This window comes from Microtus pennsylvanicus, chromosome 3 (genome assembly GCF_037038515.1).
Source record: "Microtus pennsylvanicus isolate mMicPen1 chromosome 3, mMicPen1.hap1, whole genome shotgun sequence".
NCBI lineage: Eukaryota > Metazoa > Chordata > Mammalia > Rodentia > Cricetidae > Microtus > Microtus pennsylvanicus.
This window is the reverse complement of record NC_134581.1, coordinates 144458502-144474389: the sequence shown is the minus strand read 5'-3', so window position 1 is coordinate 144474389 and position 15888 is coordinate 144458502. Positions and strand designations below refer to the sequence as shown.

Here is a 15888-nt window from a genome sequence, read left to right as displayed (position 1 = left end):
TGAGGATACTGAAGTCTGCCAGTGACCCCTGTGCCTAACAGAAAATGAAGAAGTATTTCATATATGCCCAGACCGTCCCTAAGTCCCCGTTACACCCTAGATAGTATCAGTGCTACACAATGCTGTGTAGGGAATAATGAGAGGGGCAGGACACATTTGATACGGACACTTTCTTTTCTTCTGTTTTCAGTCTGTAGTCAATTGAATTAACAAATACAAAGCCTGTAAGTTGGAGGCCAAACTGTCCATAAATGCCTTTAAATAAGAGAGCACGCACTACCAGGCTGTGTTAATCTGCTGATGGAAATGTGGCCCATAAGAAGAGAGTCAGTCCTGGTTTTCACAACCCTGGGAAGAACAGACCTGACTGTGATAATGAGATGGGTGTGAGAGGCAGTTTCTCACTGGTCACGTGTTTCCCCAGGAGTGAATGCACAAGGCCAGCAAGTATTTCTGAAGGATATCTGGCCAACCCGCGATGAGATCCAGGCGGTGGAACGGCAGTATGTCATCCCTGGGATGTTTAAGGAGGTCTATCAGAAAATAGAGGTGAGGCACACCACAGTGCACACGCGCACTGGGAGATGTTGACTTTGGTCATCTCGCAGACCCGAGGCCAGCAGGAGCGTGGACCAGAGAGACATTTATTTCCTTCTCTGACCAGGGCAGGGTTACGGGCCACTCGTCTGCCGTGACTCACATGTTTACAAAACCCACTTGCCACAAACTGGGAGGAGACTGTGACACACAGCCTCAGTAACGGGCTTCCCACCCATCTCTCCCTCATGACATTCATTGTATTTGTCACTGGAATGCAGTCAGTTGGTTGAATGTATCTCTCAAGAATCATTTGAATGTTAAAAAAAAAAAGTATTAAGATCAAGGATGTGCCAACTTGTTGAGATGAGAAAAGTTGTACATTTTAAAATAGGAAAAAAGCCAGGCATGGCCGCTCATGCCTTTAATCCCAGCACAGCACTGGGGGAAGGGAGGAGGGCGAGCAGAGGCAGGTGAATCTCTGGGAGTTGGAAACTGGCCTGGTCTACATAGTGAGTCCTAGGACACCCAGAGCTACATAGTGAGACCCTGTCTGGAAATAAATGAATGAGTTGGAGGAGCCGTGAGAAGGGAAAGGGATATACCTAGGACACTGTATACATGTATATGAAATCATAAAAAGAATATATGCACATATATTGGAAATGGAAGTTTAACTAAATTTTAGCAAGTTAAAACAAAAGCATCTCGTGTCCATGAGTGCAGAGCCAGTGGGGGCCTCGGCCCACACAAGCAAAAGTCATCCCACCTGGACTGACATCATCTACTGAGGGCCACCCTGGGGCCTGGACTGAGGTCCCCAATTCCACACTGGCCCTTAGCTGCGGCTTCCCACAGTTCTGCCTCCATGGCTTCTTCACAGTCTCAGAGCAATGGTGAGAAGACCGTGTCTTCGTGGGAGGGGTCATCTGAGGAATGAGTCCTGGGGGTGGGGTGAATAGAGGGTTTCTGCCTTTCTACCAGGCTTGCTAAAGGTTCCTGTCACCTAGCAAGACAAAAGAACCAGGAACCACTTTGTATTTCTGCTTAGAATCAAAGTGGCTTTAGTAGACCTCTTTTGAATGTTTTGTATTTGTATATTGAGTTTTTCCTGGCCTGTATATGGTTAATTCTTTCCCTTTTTTTTTTTATTTAAGACTGTAAACAAAAGCTGGAATGCCTTAGCGGCCCCCTCAGACAAACTATACACATGGAACCCCAAATCTACATACATTAAGTCACCGCCCTTCTTCGAAAACTTGGTATGATTTTTATTACATGTTAGGGTGTGGGTGTGGCTGTGCCGTGACACCAGTGTGCAGTCAGAAGACGACTCCTGAGTTAGTTCCTTCCACACTGGGTCACCAGGCTCCCTGACGGCTCCTGAGTTAGTTCCTTCCACACGGGGTCACCAGGCTCCCTGACGGCTCCTGAGTTAGTTCCCTCCTTCCACACGGGGTCACCAGGCTCCGTGACGACTCCTGAGTTAGTTCTTCCTTCCACACGGGGTCACCAGGCTCCGTGACGACTCCTGAGTTAGTTCCTCCTTCCACACTGGGTCACCAGGCTCCGTGCTGGTGGCAAGAACATTTACCTGGGGCCATCAAACTGGCCTAAGTTGTTTAAATGTGTACGAGTCGTTTGCTCGCATGTATGTCTGTGCACCACAAGGGTAGAGTGTTGGGGGGAGTCAGAAGAAGACATAGGATCCCCTAGACCTAGAGTTACACAGTTGTGAGCCACCGTTTCATGCTGGAAATTGAAGAGCAGCAGTTGGTGCTCCTGACGCCTGAGCCACTGCTCCAGCCCCTGGCTTTTTATTTTTTAACATAAGTGCTTTAAAAGCTGTTTTTCCTTGTACAGTCTTACCCCACAGCCTTGTGCTGGCTGCCCACTGCAGTAAATCCTTTGCATACTCAAGCAGCTAATGCTGGGAGTGTTTCATGAAGCTGGAAGGTTTGGCTGCAGGCACTGTTTCTCTGGCCAGGGGTTCTGTGTGGCAGTGCAGAGACCTCCTAGTAGGTAGACACCACCTGGACGAGGACCAGCTAAGATCCGCAGGACTGGTCCAGGAGAATATCCTCAGGACCTTATACTCCATGACTGATTGCTATGGAGGGGGCTGGGAGGAGGAGTCAGCAGCCCAGCTGTCCTTGGCATGTGAGGGATTACCTGGAGATGCAGCAGGGATGTCCCTGCAGCTGCGTTCCCATCTCCTTTGAGGGTCAGTGCCAATACGTCACCTTCTATCCAAGGTTCAGATGTGAATGATCTGTTGACCTTCTGCTTGTGAACGCGGTCGCTATGAGCCAGCAAACTAGAATCTTCGATACACTGGTGCAGAGTTCTCTGTCTGGTGCCCCTGGTTGAGCTCAGCTGGTGACCTGTCTGGAAATCCTGGGCAAACACTGACTTGTGCACTGTTCTGCAGACTCGAGATCTCCAGCCACCTAAGTCCATAGTGGATGCCTATGTGCTGCTGAATTTAGGAGATTCCGTCACAACAGACCATATCTCTCCGGCGGGGAATATTGCCAGAAACAGTCCCGCTGCTCGCTACTTGACCAACAGAGGGTAAGCATGGAGGAGGCGGGAAGACTGACCGCAAAGGGAGGGAGCACGATGAGGCTGACGTTCTCTTTTCACGGGCCGCCTCTGGGATCACACTGCTCATGAATCACAAATGGCCAGGAGCGGCAGCTTCCTAAGCAAGTGCATGTCTTAGGCTCAGCATCAGCCCCCTCCCAAGCCATGGCAGAGCCTGCTTCAGTGCCAATGGCAGCGATATAACCTGACATTCATTGTCACGTCCTGTTGGGACAGTGTGGACAAAACCGCCTCATGACTGTGCAGCTCGCTCCCACTCATCCTCTCAGACCTGTCAATATCTATAGCTTCATCTGCATCATCTGCCCCCTGAATATAGATGACTTCGGGGATTCCCTGAGACTCATGGAGGAGAAAAACCGTCCTGATTTCTGTCCTCCCTTCCGAATCAGTTTCCTTAGAGAGAGGGCTCAAAGCAAATTTAAGAAGCAGAACAAATACTTTTTTCTCTGGGGGTGATTGTCTTGACACAGGAGCTGTTTAGGGAAATGAATGCAAGCAATTATAATGTCCCCCTCCCCGCAATGCACAAATCAGCAACATTTTAAAATGACAGGGTTTCAGAGGTCCTGAGGCATGCTTGTCTGCTCCTGAAGCCCGACCAGAAGCTCTCTTCACCACCAAATACAGGCCTAACAGTCCAGTCCTGTTAGCACACCCACCCCACCCCACCCCCTGAACTGTAAGAAACAAGCCAGTGAGCTGGCTACTGTGTCCATGAAACTTGCCGCCCTGGGCCTGCGAAGTTCCTTTCCTTGTTCTCACGCACATGATAGATACAGGATCAGACATTCCCTTGTGCCTCGTTGTTCTCTGCCGTGACTCTTTTCCTCTGGGCGGTTGTGTATCATGTTGCCACCACGCTGCTTCACTTTGCATTGGGGCCCTGATTGTTCAGGGACAAATTCAGGCCACTCCTGGTTAGTTTGTGGAGTGTATTTAGTCGTCTCCCATTCTCTGGTCCACCTGGCTGCCTCCCTATTATTTTTAATTCAGTTTTGACCTTATATGTAGCTCCTGTGTTAATAGGATAAAGAGTCCTTACAGAATTCCTTCTAATTTTCTATTCAGACCTGAAAGGCCCTTGAGTTGACCCTGGCGAGCACTGATCCCTGCCTTCTCTGCCCCTGGTTGGCTCTCCCAGTTGAGGCTTTGAGAAGAGTCTTCAGAGCTGTACCTGGCAGGCTCAGTGACATGCTGGGTTTAGAGCATTTTCTCGCCTGTGTGTAAGCTAGGTTTCCTCTTTCCTCACATCACTGAAGAGCTCCCCTGCTTCTGTTATCAGCCTGACGCCCCGAGAGTTTAACTCTTATGGCTCCCGCCGGGGAAATGACGCCATCATGGCACGGGGGACCTTCGCCAACATTCGCCTGCTGAACAAGTTTCTGAACAAGCAGGCTCCTCAGACTGTGCATCTTCCTTCAGGAGAAACCGTGAGTACAGCCTCTCTTCTTTCAGAAACCAGTGTCCGTCAGGCTTAGGAGCCTGGCTCTTCACAGTGGCTTTCCTGTCTTCACAGCTGCGGCTTGCCTGGTGTGGGAGCGGGGAGGTCGCTTGCTGGTTCCCAATAGCTTAGAGCCGAAACAATCACACAGAAACTGTATTAATTAAATCACTGCTTGGCCCATTAGCTCTAGCTTCCTATTAGCTAATCTCTTACATATTAATTTAACCCATTTCTATTAATTTGTGTATCGCCACATGACAGTGGCTTACTGGCTAAAGTTCCCAGCATCTGTCTCCAGCGACTCCAGCACTTCTCTCTGACTCTGCCTCCTTTCTCCCCGCATACAGCCTAGCTTTCCCCACTAGTTCTGTTATTCCCTGCCATAGGCTCAAAGCAGCTCTTTATTCATTAACCAATAAAAGCAACACACAGACAGAAGGACCTCACACACCATCCTGGCTTCCTACAGGTCTTGCTAGGTGTCCGTCTGTATGTGTGACATTTACCCTGGTAGAGATTACAGTCTCTTGCTTGCTGCTTACTAGTTGGGTACCATAGTTAAACTAAGTCTCATTTCATGGAAGTTGAGCTCAAAAAACAAAATCTCTGAGTGAAATTTCATGTGTTTAAAGTGCTTAAAGACTAAATTCCAGATTATTTATTCAGCATATTTATCACAAAGAGCTATGGTGTGTCCCCACTGGTTGTCGTTTTAATCCACTTCACCCACAGCAAAAATGAAAGGTCACTGCGGCCCTTTGAGGTCTGCCCAATCCTATAGGAGCTGGTTGAAGCTGGTTTATATGTTAGAGTTGTTTATTTGTAGATGTGGGTGTATGAGGTGAGGTCCTAGGACTAGCTATTTTCCTCTCTGGGCCTTTCTGTAAATTTGTGACCTAGAAAAAACACCAACCATATGTGACTCTGAGGCTTAAAACAAGATGCCTGTAAGATCTAGACGGTAGTACATCTGCAGGCCCCCAAGAGTGTGACCCGCCAGCTTCCTTCTTTTCTCATATTTTTTCTTTTACTGAAAATAGACTTTTTTCATACAATATATTCTAATTACAACTCCCCACCAACAACAGCTTATTTGAGCTCCTCCCCTCTCCCATCCAGAGCCACAAAACAAATCAGAAGAGACCAAAGTAAACAGGCCGGGCATTGGAGACTCACACCTTTAATCCCAGTGCTCAGGAAGCAGTGGCAGGTGGATCTCTGAGTTTGAGGCCAGCCTGGTCTACAGAGTGAGTTCCAGGACAGCAAGGGCTAAACAGAGAAACTTTGTCTCAAAACAACTAAAACACACACAAGCAAAAAAGAAAAAAAGCATAAGAAACACATATTATAGATGCAGAGACAAAAATGTTTGCACACACATGAATCCTATAAAAACACAGAACATATATGCACAAAGAAACCTGTAAATTTTTTTTAAAAAAATGCCCTGACAAAATATTATGAGGCAAAGAACCTCTAAAGATGCCACTGAGTTACTTTCATTGCAAGTGGTCATCAACTGTGATAGATTCTGGGTTAGGGATGTGGACTTATGTGTATGTCCCCTCTCTGCACTGGGACTCTATCTGCTGCACCCCTGTGCAGGCCTCATGTATGTTTTCATGGTCTCTCTGAGTTCATATATGTATTCTTTCTGCTGTGTTTCTAAAGCCTTGATTCCTTGATGTCCTCCAGCCCCTCTGGCTCTTACACTCTTCCAATCCTCTGTAGTGTGTTTTTCTCTTTTACTCTTTGGCTTTTGGGACTTTGTTGGGGGCCTGCCACCCAGCTCCCAGATAAATCATACATGGAGGCTCATTCTTAGTTGAGTGCCTAGTCTTATCTTGGCTTGTTTCTTGCCACCTTTTCTTAAATTATCCTATCTATCTGTGCCCTTGGGGCTTTTATCTTTCTCTGTTCCTGTATACTTTTTCTTTCCTTCTTACTCAGTGTCTGGCTGTGTAGCTGGTTGGCTGTCCCCTGAAGTCCTCCTTGTTGGAAGGAACTGTTTATTAAAATATTGCTTGGCCCATTAACTCTAGCTTCTTATTGGCTAACTCTTATATTTATTCATTAACCAATAAAAGCAACACATTAATCCCAGGCCCAGCCATCCACCAGGATATTAACATGTTTAGGTAAACCCTATTTTAGAGTTTAACGGAAGTCTTGTCTTGAGCCCCTTCCTCAGTCACCAGTGATCCAATCAGATGTTTGGGGAATTCTCAGCTCAACAGACTATCCTGTGAAAAGCAGAGTTGTTTGTGGAAGATGTTTCTCATTACTAAATTAGCTGAGCCCTCCTGGCCTGCTGCTTCATGCTTTGGTATGCGCTTCTGCTGCATCTGCCTTGGCTGCGTGGAGAGGGCAAGAAGACTTTGCATTTGATATTGTTTCTAAACATACTACCTTGTCTTGCTACCTTAAGAACTGACCCCTGCTGGGCCTCTACTATTGGGCCAAAACCCAGGCTTCATGGGGTTTTGTCTTTTAAGTTCCGAATGGTTTAGTCAGCGGAAGAGAAGGAAAAGAAAAGTGGACTTGGTTCCCTTTGTCCTCTGATGCCCTAGGATTTGAATATATAATTACTGGGCAGAATTTACACTGTCGTCAGAAGTAAGGTTCAGTCTGGGAGAAATGAGTAGAGAAAGTTAACTGGGGACTCACAACATGGCCAGGTTTTCAGTTTCTCATTGACTTAGCTGTCTTTCTTCTTCCTCAGCTTGATGTGTTCGATGCTGCTGAGTGGTACCAGCAGGCTGGACTTCCCCTGATTGTTCTGGCTGGCAAAGAATACGGTTCAGGCAGCTCCCGAGACTGGGCAGCCAAAGGCCCTTTCCTGCTGGTATGGATGGAGCAGAGGCTTCCTGGTGGGGCAGCCTTCTAGAACTGGGGCGGGAGTGGGGGGGTGCCTAGGAAGAAGTGCTACGGCTTTGTTTTCAAGACATTATGAAATAGCAGGTTGTGGACGCTTGTGCTATTCACCCAGCCTGCTTCTCTGTGCATCTAGACTTTTCCACTCGGACAGTAACAGTCCAAGGAGAACTGGCTCACATGGATTAGTTAGGTGGGCTTGGGACCAGCAGCCATGGACTCTGGGTATCTGTAGATAACTTTGGAGGAGAAAGCCTGTGGGGACTAACACATTCAGAAATGTATATGCAGTTAATGTATAGAAAAAACTAGCCTGGCTTTCATAATTGTCACTACTCTAGAGGGAGTGGGACCTGGGAGAATAGAGCCAATAGAGGAGGTAGATTAAAGTCCCGTGCAACCACCAGACAGTTTATACTGTGAGAGTTAAGAAGGGTCACATTGGTAAAACTCCCATGAGTTCAAGCCATATTCAGTCACAAGGACAAGCCGCATATAGCGAAAACATGTTTTTTTCATAGAAATGTATAAAGGATAATTTAAACATTTAGTTGAATTGAATCATAACAGCAAGCAATAATGAGTAATCCGAAATAAACTCGCTCCTATCCAATGCGCCTGGGAGGAGCACAAAAACATCCCAAGAGCAAATCCATGTTTTAAAGAAACTGAGGTCACAAGACTCTTGTCTTGTTTCTTGGCGTGTTCTCACAAGCACTCAGAACTCTCCTCACATGACTCCATTCCTGGGCCATGTCCCGACACATAATTGATTAAGATTATTGTCCTTGGTAAATGTAAGGTGCAAAAGGCAAGCTGTACGGGAGCAGTGAGGAGTTGGCTCCTTCAGAGGCTAGGTTAGAGTAAGAGTGGGTGCTTTTCTTCTAGATGACGTGTTCAGTCTGTTCATGTGTGTGTGGGTGCACACGCGAGTACCCATGCAGCCACAGGTCAGATGAACCCCCCCCCTCTCTCTCACACACACACACACACACATTCCTACACCTCATACCCCTGCAAGGTTCTGGTGCAGCAGCTCTGAGCTGGTATCTAAGAATTTATACCTAGAAGAAAAGCCTAGCTAATCCAGTTCTCTACTGTATTGGTTACTGTTGTATATTGCCAATTACACCCTAACAACCAAGGTCCTTTAATGGAAGCTGCATAGCAACACTGTTCAGCGCAGTTCGGTCCTGGAACAGGAAGCGTGAAAGGAGTGCACACCGGTCATTCGCTTGGAAGCCCATTCTTTCTTGATTAAACCCTTGGAATCTGCTCATGTGTGCCCACAGTAAAAGAAAACCCAAGGGAAAGGAAGTGATTTTTTTTATATTGTGATATGCATTGCAGATACAAATTAGCGGAGGGCTTTTGCTTCTCAAAGTGCTGTGTGGTCCAACAGCATGTGTTCAAATACTGCATCAAACACTACATAAACCCCCTTAATAAGAGTGGTGAGTAATAGCATCTACTGCTTTCAGAGTTGGTGGAGGGCAGGAAAGAATCCCTGATTGCTGTATATTGTAGACATCCTATAAGACTCACTACTGAGTTATTTGTAACTAGAAGGTAGCACTTTCGATGATCAACTAGCAGGTACTCAGAACCTAGCTGTGAGAATCTCTGAAGAATTTGTGTATCTCCTAAAGAAGAACTTGGAGCTGTGTCCAAACTTCTCCCTTGGCTCACCAGGGAATCAAAGCTGTGCTGGCAGAGAGCTACGAGCGCATTCACCGCAGCAACCTGGTCGGGATGGGGGTGATCCCCCTTGAGTATCTGCCCGGCGAGACTGCAGACTCGCTGGGACTCACGGGTCGGGAACGGTACACTATCGACATTCCTGAAACCCTGAAGCCACGCATGAAGGTTCAGATAAAGGTGAGCAGAGCGTCTGCAGGCGGAAGCCAGGGCCTGCTGATTGTCATCGGCTGCGAGGAAGAGATGAGTGGAGGGAGGGGCGTTAATGAAAATATGATCAGCAGATCCTGTATGCACTCCTCCATGAGCATCGTCCGGGGCTCAGGCTTTAATTAGCCCCGTGGTTGTGGTTTAGTTGAGAAATGTCCCCATAGCCTCTGGCGTTTGAACTCTTGGTAACCAGTGACGGTGCTGTCTGGGCCGCCTGTGGCCTTGTGGGTGAAGCGTGTTACGGTGTTACCATGTTACCGGGGGGCAGAGCTTGAGAGCTCAGTCTCACAATTACAGTTCCCTCTCTCAGGTAGGACCTGAGCACTCAGCTTCCTGCTCCCGCAGCCTTGCCTGCCCCTTGCTGCCATGCCCCCGCACCATGATGTCTTAAACCTCTGGAACCACAAGCCGAGTTAAACTCCTCTAAGTTGCTTTGTTCACGGCGTTTTGGCAACAGGAAGTAGCTAACATAGAGGCGGTGACACATCCTTAGAGGAGGCAAGAATAAAGTGCCCAGCACCAGAGTCCCAAGGGGACTTAGCGCTACAGAGGCAGCTGCTGAGGTCACCGGATGACCCCAGGCAGCAGCTGGAGCTGCTGCCCAAGGAACAACCTCAGTGAGACCCCTGCTGCCCAGGAAAGACTTAGGAGAAAGCATTATCTGTGTCCTGGGAGGCTACTTTGTTCCCACATACCTCTCACCTCCATCGTTAATTCTGCAATCCTCAACCTTCGGTGGGCACATGGATCCCCAGGGCTCTTGTTGAAATGCGCACGCTAACCCAGGAGGTTTGGCTGAGTGCAGAGACTGCGGGTTCCATACGGGGCTAGCACTGCTGCCGTTTGGGCTGTGCCTCAGCTGAAGCTAGCAGGCAGCCGGGTGGAATTTCCCTCGGGCGGACGTCTCGGCCCCTCCTTCAGCTCACCCTGCCCCTTTGCCTTTGCAGCTGGACACTGGGAAGACCTTCCAGGCTGTGATGAGGTTCGACACTGACGTGGAGCTCACTTACTTCCGGAACGGAGGCATCCTGAACTACATGATCCGCAAGATGGCCCAGTAGGAGCTGGCCTCCCAGGAGACCTGCCCCGTGGATGGGTGCCGGAGCCAGCGAGGTGCCAGGCCCCAGCAGCTGAGGCCTGGTAAAGCAGCCACCTCTACCTCTAGTGAGGGGGCTGCCAAGATGGGCAAGTGGGCACTGCCACGGTTGGAGGCACCGCCAGGACTTTCTACATTCTTGATTTATTCATCTTTTTATCCTTGTCTATAATGTGGGATCTAGAATCATGGGAAGGTCAGTAGAACCAGAAAGAGAACTAGCTTGTCTCTAAGTTACTGATCACCGGACACTGATTTTTTTCACTCCGACTAATCGTCAACTGAACACTAGCCAGTATTCTCAGAAGTATCTTCTAGCCTTTTTACTGTCCTTCTCTGCTCAGTGAACCTTTCCTCAGAGAGCCCGTTTCTCTATACTTTACACCAGTGTTGACTGACATAGGTAAGAACTTCTTCACACTTCAGATCGTAGCAGTGATGTCTTCCCCTCCTTCTAGGTGAGCAGAACCCTGGTGGATAGGTCAGCCATCAAAGGGGTTTATGTACCTTTCAGTCAACGTGAGGAATCGTCTTGACCATTTTCAACATTTGTTCAGAGGGGGTCCTTTGTCTGAAAGTAACTGGGGAGAGAGACAGGATTTCTAATTTGAATAAGATTAAATATATTTTCATGAAAATCTGTCGGCTTTGGAATTGAGTTCTGTTGGGACTGTGACACAGTGCTGTGGCCCGGAGAGCCATGTGAGCCCTGAAAGGCCTTCATATCTGCTCCTTCCACCACTGTATCTGGACCGCAGTCGCGGAGGAACTGTCAAGGAGCCAGTGTGTGAGCTGCCTGCCGAGAGCAACGGGAAAGAAGAAGGGTCCTTCTTCCTTGGTTGCAGCAGCAGCAAGGAGCAAACCGTGGCCTCTTGGTGTCCTAAAATCTGTTCACTCATTTTCACAGCGGGGATTATTTTGTGGTGTGCCATAAACTATGAATCATCCATCCCCATCCTGTTTGAGAACATGTGGGAGCTTGCACATGTGTGCGCACGCACACACACCTTCTCTCTGGAAGCTGGCTCGCTGACGTTTGCTTGGCTCTCACAGTGAGCCTGGTTTCTTTGGGTCTAAATGAGAACTAGAGCTATGCATGGCCTGACCCCTGAGCCTTGATTCCAGACTAGCCAATGCCTCTGTTATGGATTAAAATTTCCACTGGGGAAGGGGTTGCCTTGTGTCTCTGTGGCAGTTTGAATGCAATTGACCCCCCATAATCTCAGAGGGAGTGGCACTATTAGGAGGCGTGGCTTTGTTAGAGTGGGCATGGCCTTGTTGGAGGAGGAAATCTATCACTGTGGGTGTAGCGTGAATTCTAATTGGTTTAAATAATAAAAACCTGAGTCAGATACGGGGGGGGGGGGGGGGGGAGGGCGGGGAGGTGAAGACTGAAAGATCAGAGAAGTAAAGCAGCCAGCCCCTAGTTCCTACCGCTACAAAATCCTCAGACCCAAGGGGGCAAGATCCTGTCTCTATGGATCCTCAGACTGAATGGGGTATCCTGTCTCTACAAATCCTCGGACTAAATGCGATGACCTCCTGTCTCCTCCTGCCCAACCAATCCTTTCCTGTCTCCACCTCCCTAGTGCTGGGATTAAAGGTGTGAGCCACCACCAGCTGACTCTGTTTCTCTTTAAGACTAGATCAGTAACCCAAGGTGGCCTTGAATTTACAAAGACCCATCTGCCTCTGAGTGCTGGGATTAAAGGTGTGTGCCACCACTGCCTGGCCTCTGTGGCTAACTAGTGGCTTAGCTCTGAACTCTTCAGGCCAGCTTTTTTTGTTAGATCACAAACAAAACATTACCACACTGGGGGTGGCCTTTGAGTTCTCTTTTTCTCAAGCTTCCTTCCACGTGACAGTCGACTTCCTGTTGCCTCTGAGTCAAGACATAGGACTCTCAGCACCAGCGCCGCCTCTGCCTGCAGGCCACACTGTTCCCCATCCTAACAGTAATAGACTGAACCTCTAAAACTGCAAGTGAGCCACCTCAATTAAATACTTTTATTTGCCGGGCAGTGGTGAGGCACACCTTGAATCCCAGCACTCGGGAGGCAGAGGCAGGTGGGTCTCTGTGAGTTCGAGGCCAGCCTGGTATACAAGAGCTGGTTCCAGGACAAACTCCAAAGCTACAGAGAAACCCTGTCTCGAAAAAAAAAAAAGCTTTTATTTATAAGAGTTGCCGCAGTCATGATGTCTCTTCACAGTAATAAAAACTCTACCTAAAACAGTCTCTAATTTTTTTAACTGAAAAAATAATTCATTTACTTTGTACATGATTTATTTGAATATGTAAACATTGTAGAGTGGCTAAATCAGGCCTCACATACTTTCTTTTTATGGTGAGAATACTTCCAATAATATATTTTGAAAAAAATATGTAGTGTATAGGTATGAACAGCCATCAGCATTCTGTACCACAGAACTCCCAAGTTCCTTCTTCCTGAATGAACTCCCGTTCCCTTTCATGTTTTCATGTGCGCTTGCAGTGCTTTCTCCCATGTCTTCCATGGCTGACTCTTCACTGCTCCTTTTTATTTCAATGCTCGTCTTAGCCTCTCGCTAAAGTATCATCAGGCTTTAGACATGATGAGGTCGTGCAGTCATTTGTCTTTTGTGCATGGCTTTTTCACTTAACATCATGTCCTCAAGGTCCCCATAGCGCCACACGTGGTGGATTTGTGTGAGCACACATGCACCCTGTTTTCTCTGTTGACTCAGCCGTGGATAAACATTAGACAGGAGGCAGATTTCATACCTTGGCTTTTGTGAATGCTGCCGAAATGGATGTTGGGGCAGGTGTCTCTTCAACATGCTGCTTAGATTCCTTTGGAAGCGTACGTAAAGAGGAATGGCTGTGTCCTAAGCATGTTCTTTTTGAGTTTCTAGAGGGCGCCATACTGTTTCCATAGTGTCTTTCCATGTGCAGGTGTGTCTCATTGCCCTCCTCCACGCTGTCAGCGTGCTAACCTCTCTTCATTCCGATAACGATCACACTCAAGGATTTGAAGCGAGAACTCAGGGTCTTATTGGTGGCTCCCTGATGATACATGATGTTGAGCATATTTTCAAATACACGTTGGTCATTTTGTAACTTCTTTTGAGAAATGTCTCAGTCCTTTGCCCATTTTTAATTGAATTATTTGTTTTTTTGTAGTTGAATTTTAATACCGCATATTCTAGAGAGAAACTATCAAATATTTTCTCCTATTTTGTTGTCAGCTTGACTTTTGACTTTGACTATAAAACTTTTATTTTGAAGCATTCTGATGGGCCTGTTTTCATTTTCTTTGCTTTCATTTTTGAAGCTCTGTCTAGAACTAGTCCAGAAGAGCCATTACGATAACCAATGCCATGGTATTCTCCCCATGTGTTTATATAACGCTTTTGAGGTGTGAGGTCTTATGCTTAAGCCTTCAATCTATTTGTAGTTGATTTTTTATATATAGTATAAAATAAGGGTTCGACTTCATTCTTATGCATGTGGCCATCCATTTTTTCCAACAGCGTTTACTGAAGAGAGAGCTCTTTCTCCATGTGTATTCCTGGCTTTTTTGTCAAGTCATTTAGCCAACCTGTAGGTGTTTCTTTCTGGAGGCCTCTGTTCCTCTCCATTGGGCTCTGCGTCTGTTCTTGTGTTGGCGCCATGCTGTTTGTGTTGCTGTGTCTTTGTAGTGTCTTTGGGAGTGAGGTAACAGCAATGACTCTAGGGGAGCCGGAGAGATGGCTCAGTGGTTAAGAGCACTAACTGCTGCTCTTCCAGAGGACCCGGGTTCTGTTCCCAGCACGCATATGACAGCTAACAGCTGTCTCTGACTCCACATACAGATACAGGAAAAATACCAATGCAAATAAAATAAAAATAAATTATAAGAAAGAACAGTAATGACTCTAGCTTTGTTTTTACGCTCAGCACATCTTGGTCTGGAGGGAGTCTTGTGGTTTCATGTACGTAGTAAGATGGCTTTTATTTCTTAGAAGAACATCATTGGGGAAAATAGCACTGGAAATTTCATGGGATTGTGTTGAATCTTCAGAGCATGGTGTTAGTGCAGACATGTTAATAACTTTAACTTTTCCACGGAATGAATTTCCTTAATTGTCCAGGAATATATTTATGAGGGTTTTTTTGCACATTTCTAAAATGCTTCCTGTTGCTGGTAGGTGAGGACTTCCTTCTGTGTCGCTCTGGTTGCTTAGCAGCGATGTTGTCCCTTTGTCTTCTCACACCTTCCCGTGTGAGCAGGTGATGCTCTTCATTGGCATCTTTTGTGTGCCGACCAGAGGACTGAAGTATGCTCACCTGGAGATCCTCAGGGGTCATGTGATACTGCAGGCTGTTTTAAACGCCAGTGAAACTCTGATCACATATAAAAAAACTCCCTGCCACATTTTGTATCTTAATTCCACACTTGACATGTTTTTACATCGTGTGTCTCTTACCAAATGATTGTAACTGTTGAGCATCTTAATAGTGTTAACTCTAACCCTTTAAAATGGAAGCAAATGGCAGTAAAAGATCTACATACCTTACGGCTGTGTTCTCGAAGTGTGTGCTTGCTCTACCTGTGAGTTTTGTGCTGTTGTGTCTTTTCTTGTTCCTCACTTCGGCTTGAAGAGCTGCCTGTGGCATTTCCTGTGACAAGTCTGTTGGAGATGACGTGGTCATCTTACATTGGGAAAGCCTTTATCTTCTCTTCATTTTAGAATAGATGTTCTAGGGAAAGTATTCTTGACTGGCGGTTTTGAGGGGAGAGGGTGTTTGATCTTGGTCTTCTCAACCTCTAGAAATGTCTGTGCTTACGTTATCCAGATGCTGTCGCAGCAGCCTGAGTGGACGAGGACACTGGTCATGAGGGCAGTGTCTTGTGGCTGTGACCCTGGCCCTTTCACTCTCAACTCTATCCAAACACATCTTCTGTTCTTTCCGCTTCAGTATTCTTGGCCTGTGCCCTATGCTCGTCCAAAATAAGACTGTACAACCTTTTACCTGAGTTCTCGAGGTGGTGCTGGCCCACTTACTCTCTAGTTGGAAGTATAGCTCCTGCTGGTTCTACCCGCTTCTTCCTCTTGGAAAGGGAGGATAATCTCATTGGTGTTTATGACTTTCCAAGTGCACTACTGCCTTATTCTTCCCAAAGAACAGGCATTCCTTAGCATCCAAAATGAGGTAATTGGCGAGTTTACTTAACACAGCAACAAAGTCCATGTACCTTTCGTGGTGTGTATGTGTGTGTACAACGCAAAGGAAGGATATGCTAGTCGTGTCAGTTTTAAGCAAAAGGGAAAAAGAAAAACTAAATTGGCCCATGTAACTAAAAGGCTAGTGACATCGTGGCGTCAGGCGTAGATGATTCCAGTGATTTAAACGCAGGCTCCTTACTTATTATCTCCCCTCTGAGCCACGTTCTCATGG

General features: G+C 47.0%; 1 protein-coding gene across 1 annotated transcript in view; it reads left to right on the top strand.

Annotated features, from left to right (window-relative positions):
* Positions 1-11109, top strand: part of Aco1 (aconitase 1) — a 47452-nt gene extending 36343 nt beyond the window's left edge. The window contains exons 15-21 of the mRNA XM_075967519.1: positions 425-549; positions 1695-1799; positions 2969-3111; positions 4430-4577; positions 7314-7436; positions 9158-9343; positions 10321-11109. Of these exons, the coding sequence (XP_075823634.1) occupies positions 425-549; positions 1695-1799; positions 2969-3111; positions 4430-4577; positions 7314-7436; positions 9158-9343; positions 10321-10434 (944 nt within the window). The 3' untranslated portion in view covers positions 10435-11109. The remainder of the gene's footprint in view (positions 1-424; positions 550-1694; positions 1800-2968; positions 3112-4429; positions 4578-7313; positions 7437-9157; positions 9344-10320) is intronic.
* The last annotated feature ends 4779 nt before the right edge of the window (positions 11110-15888 follow it).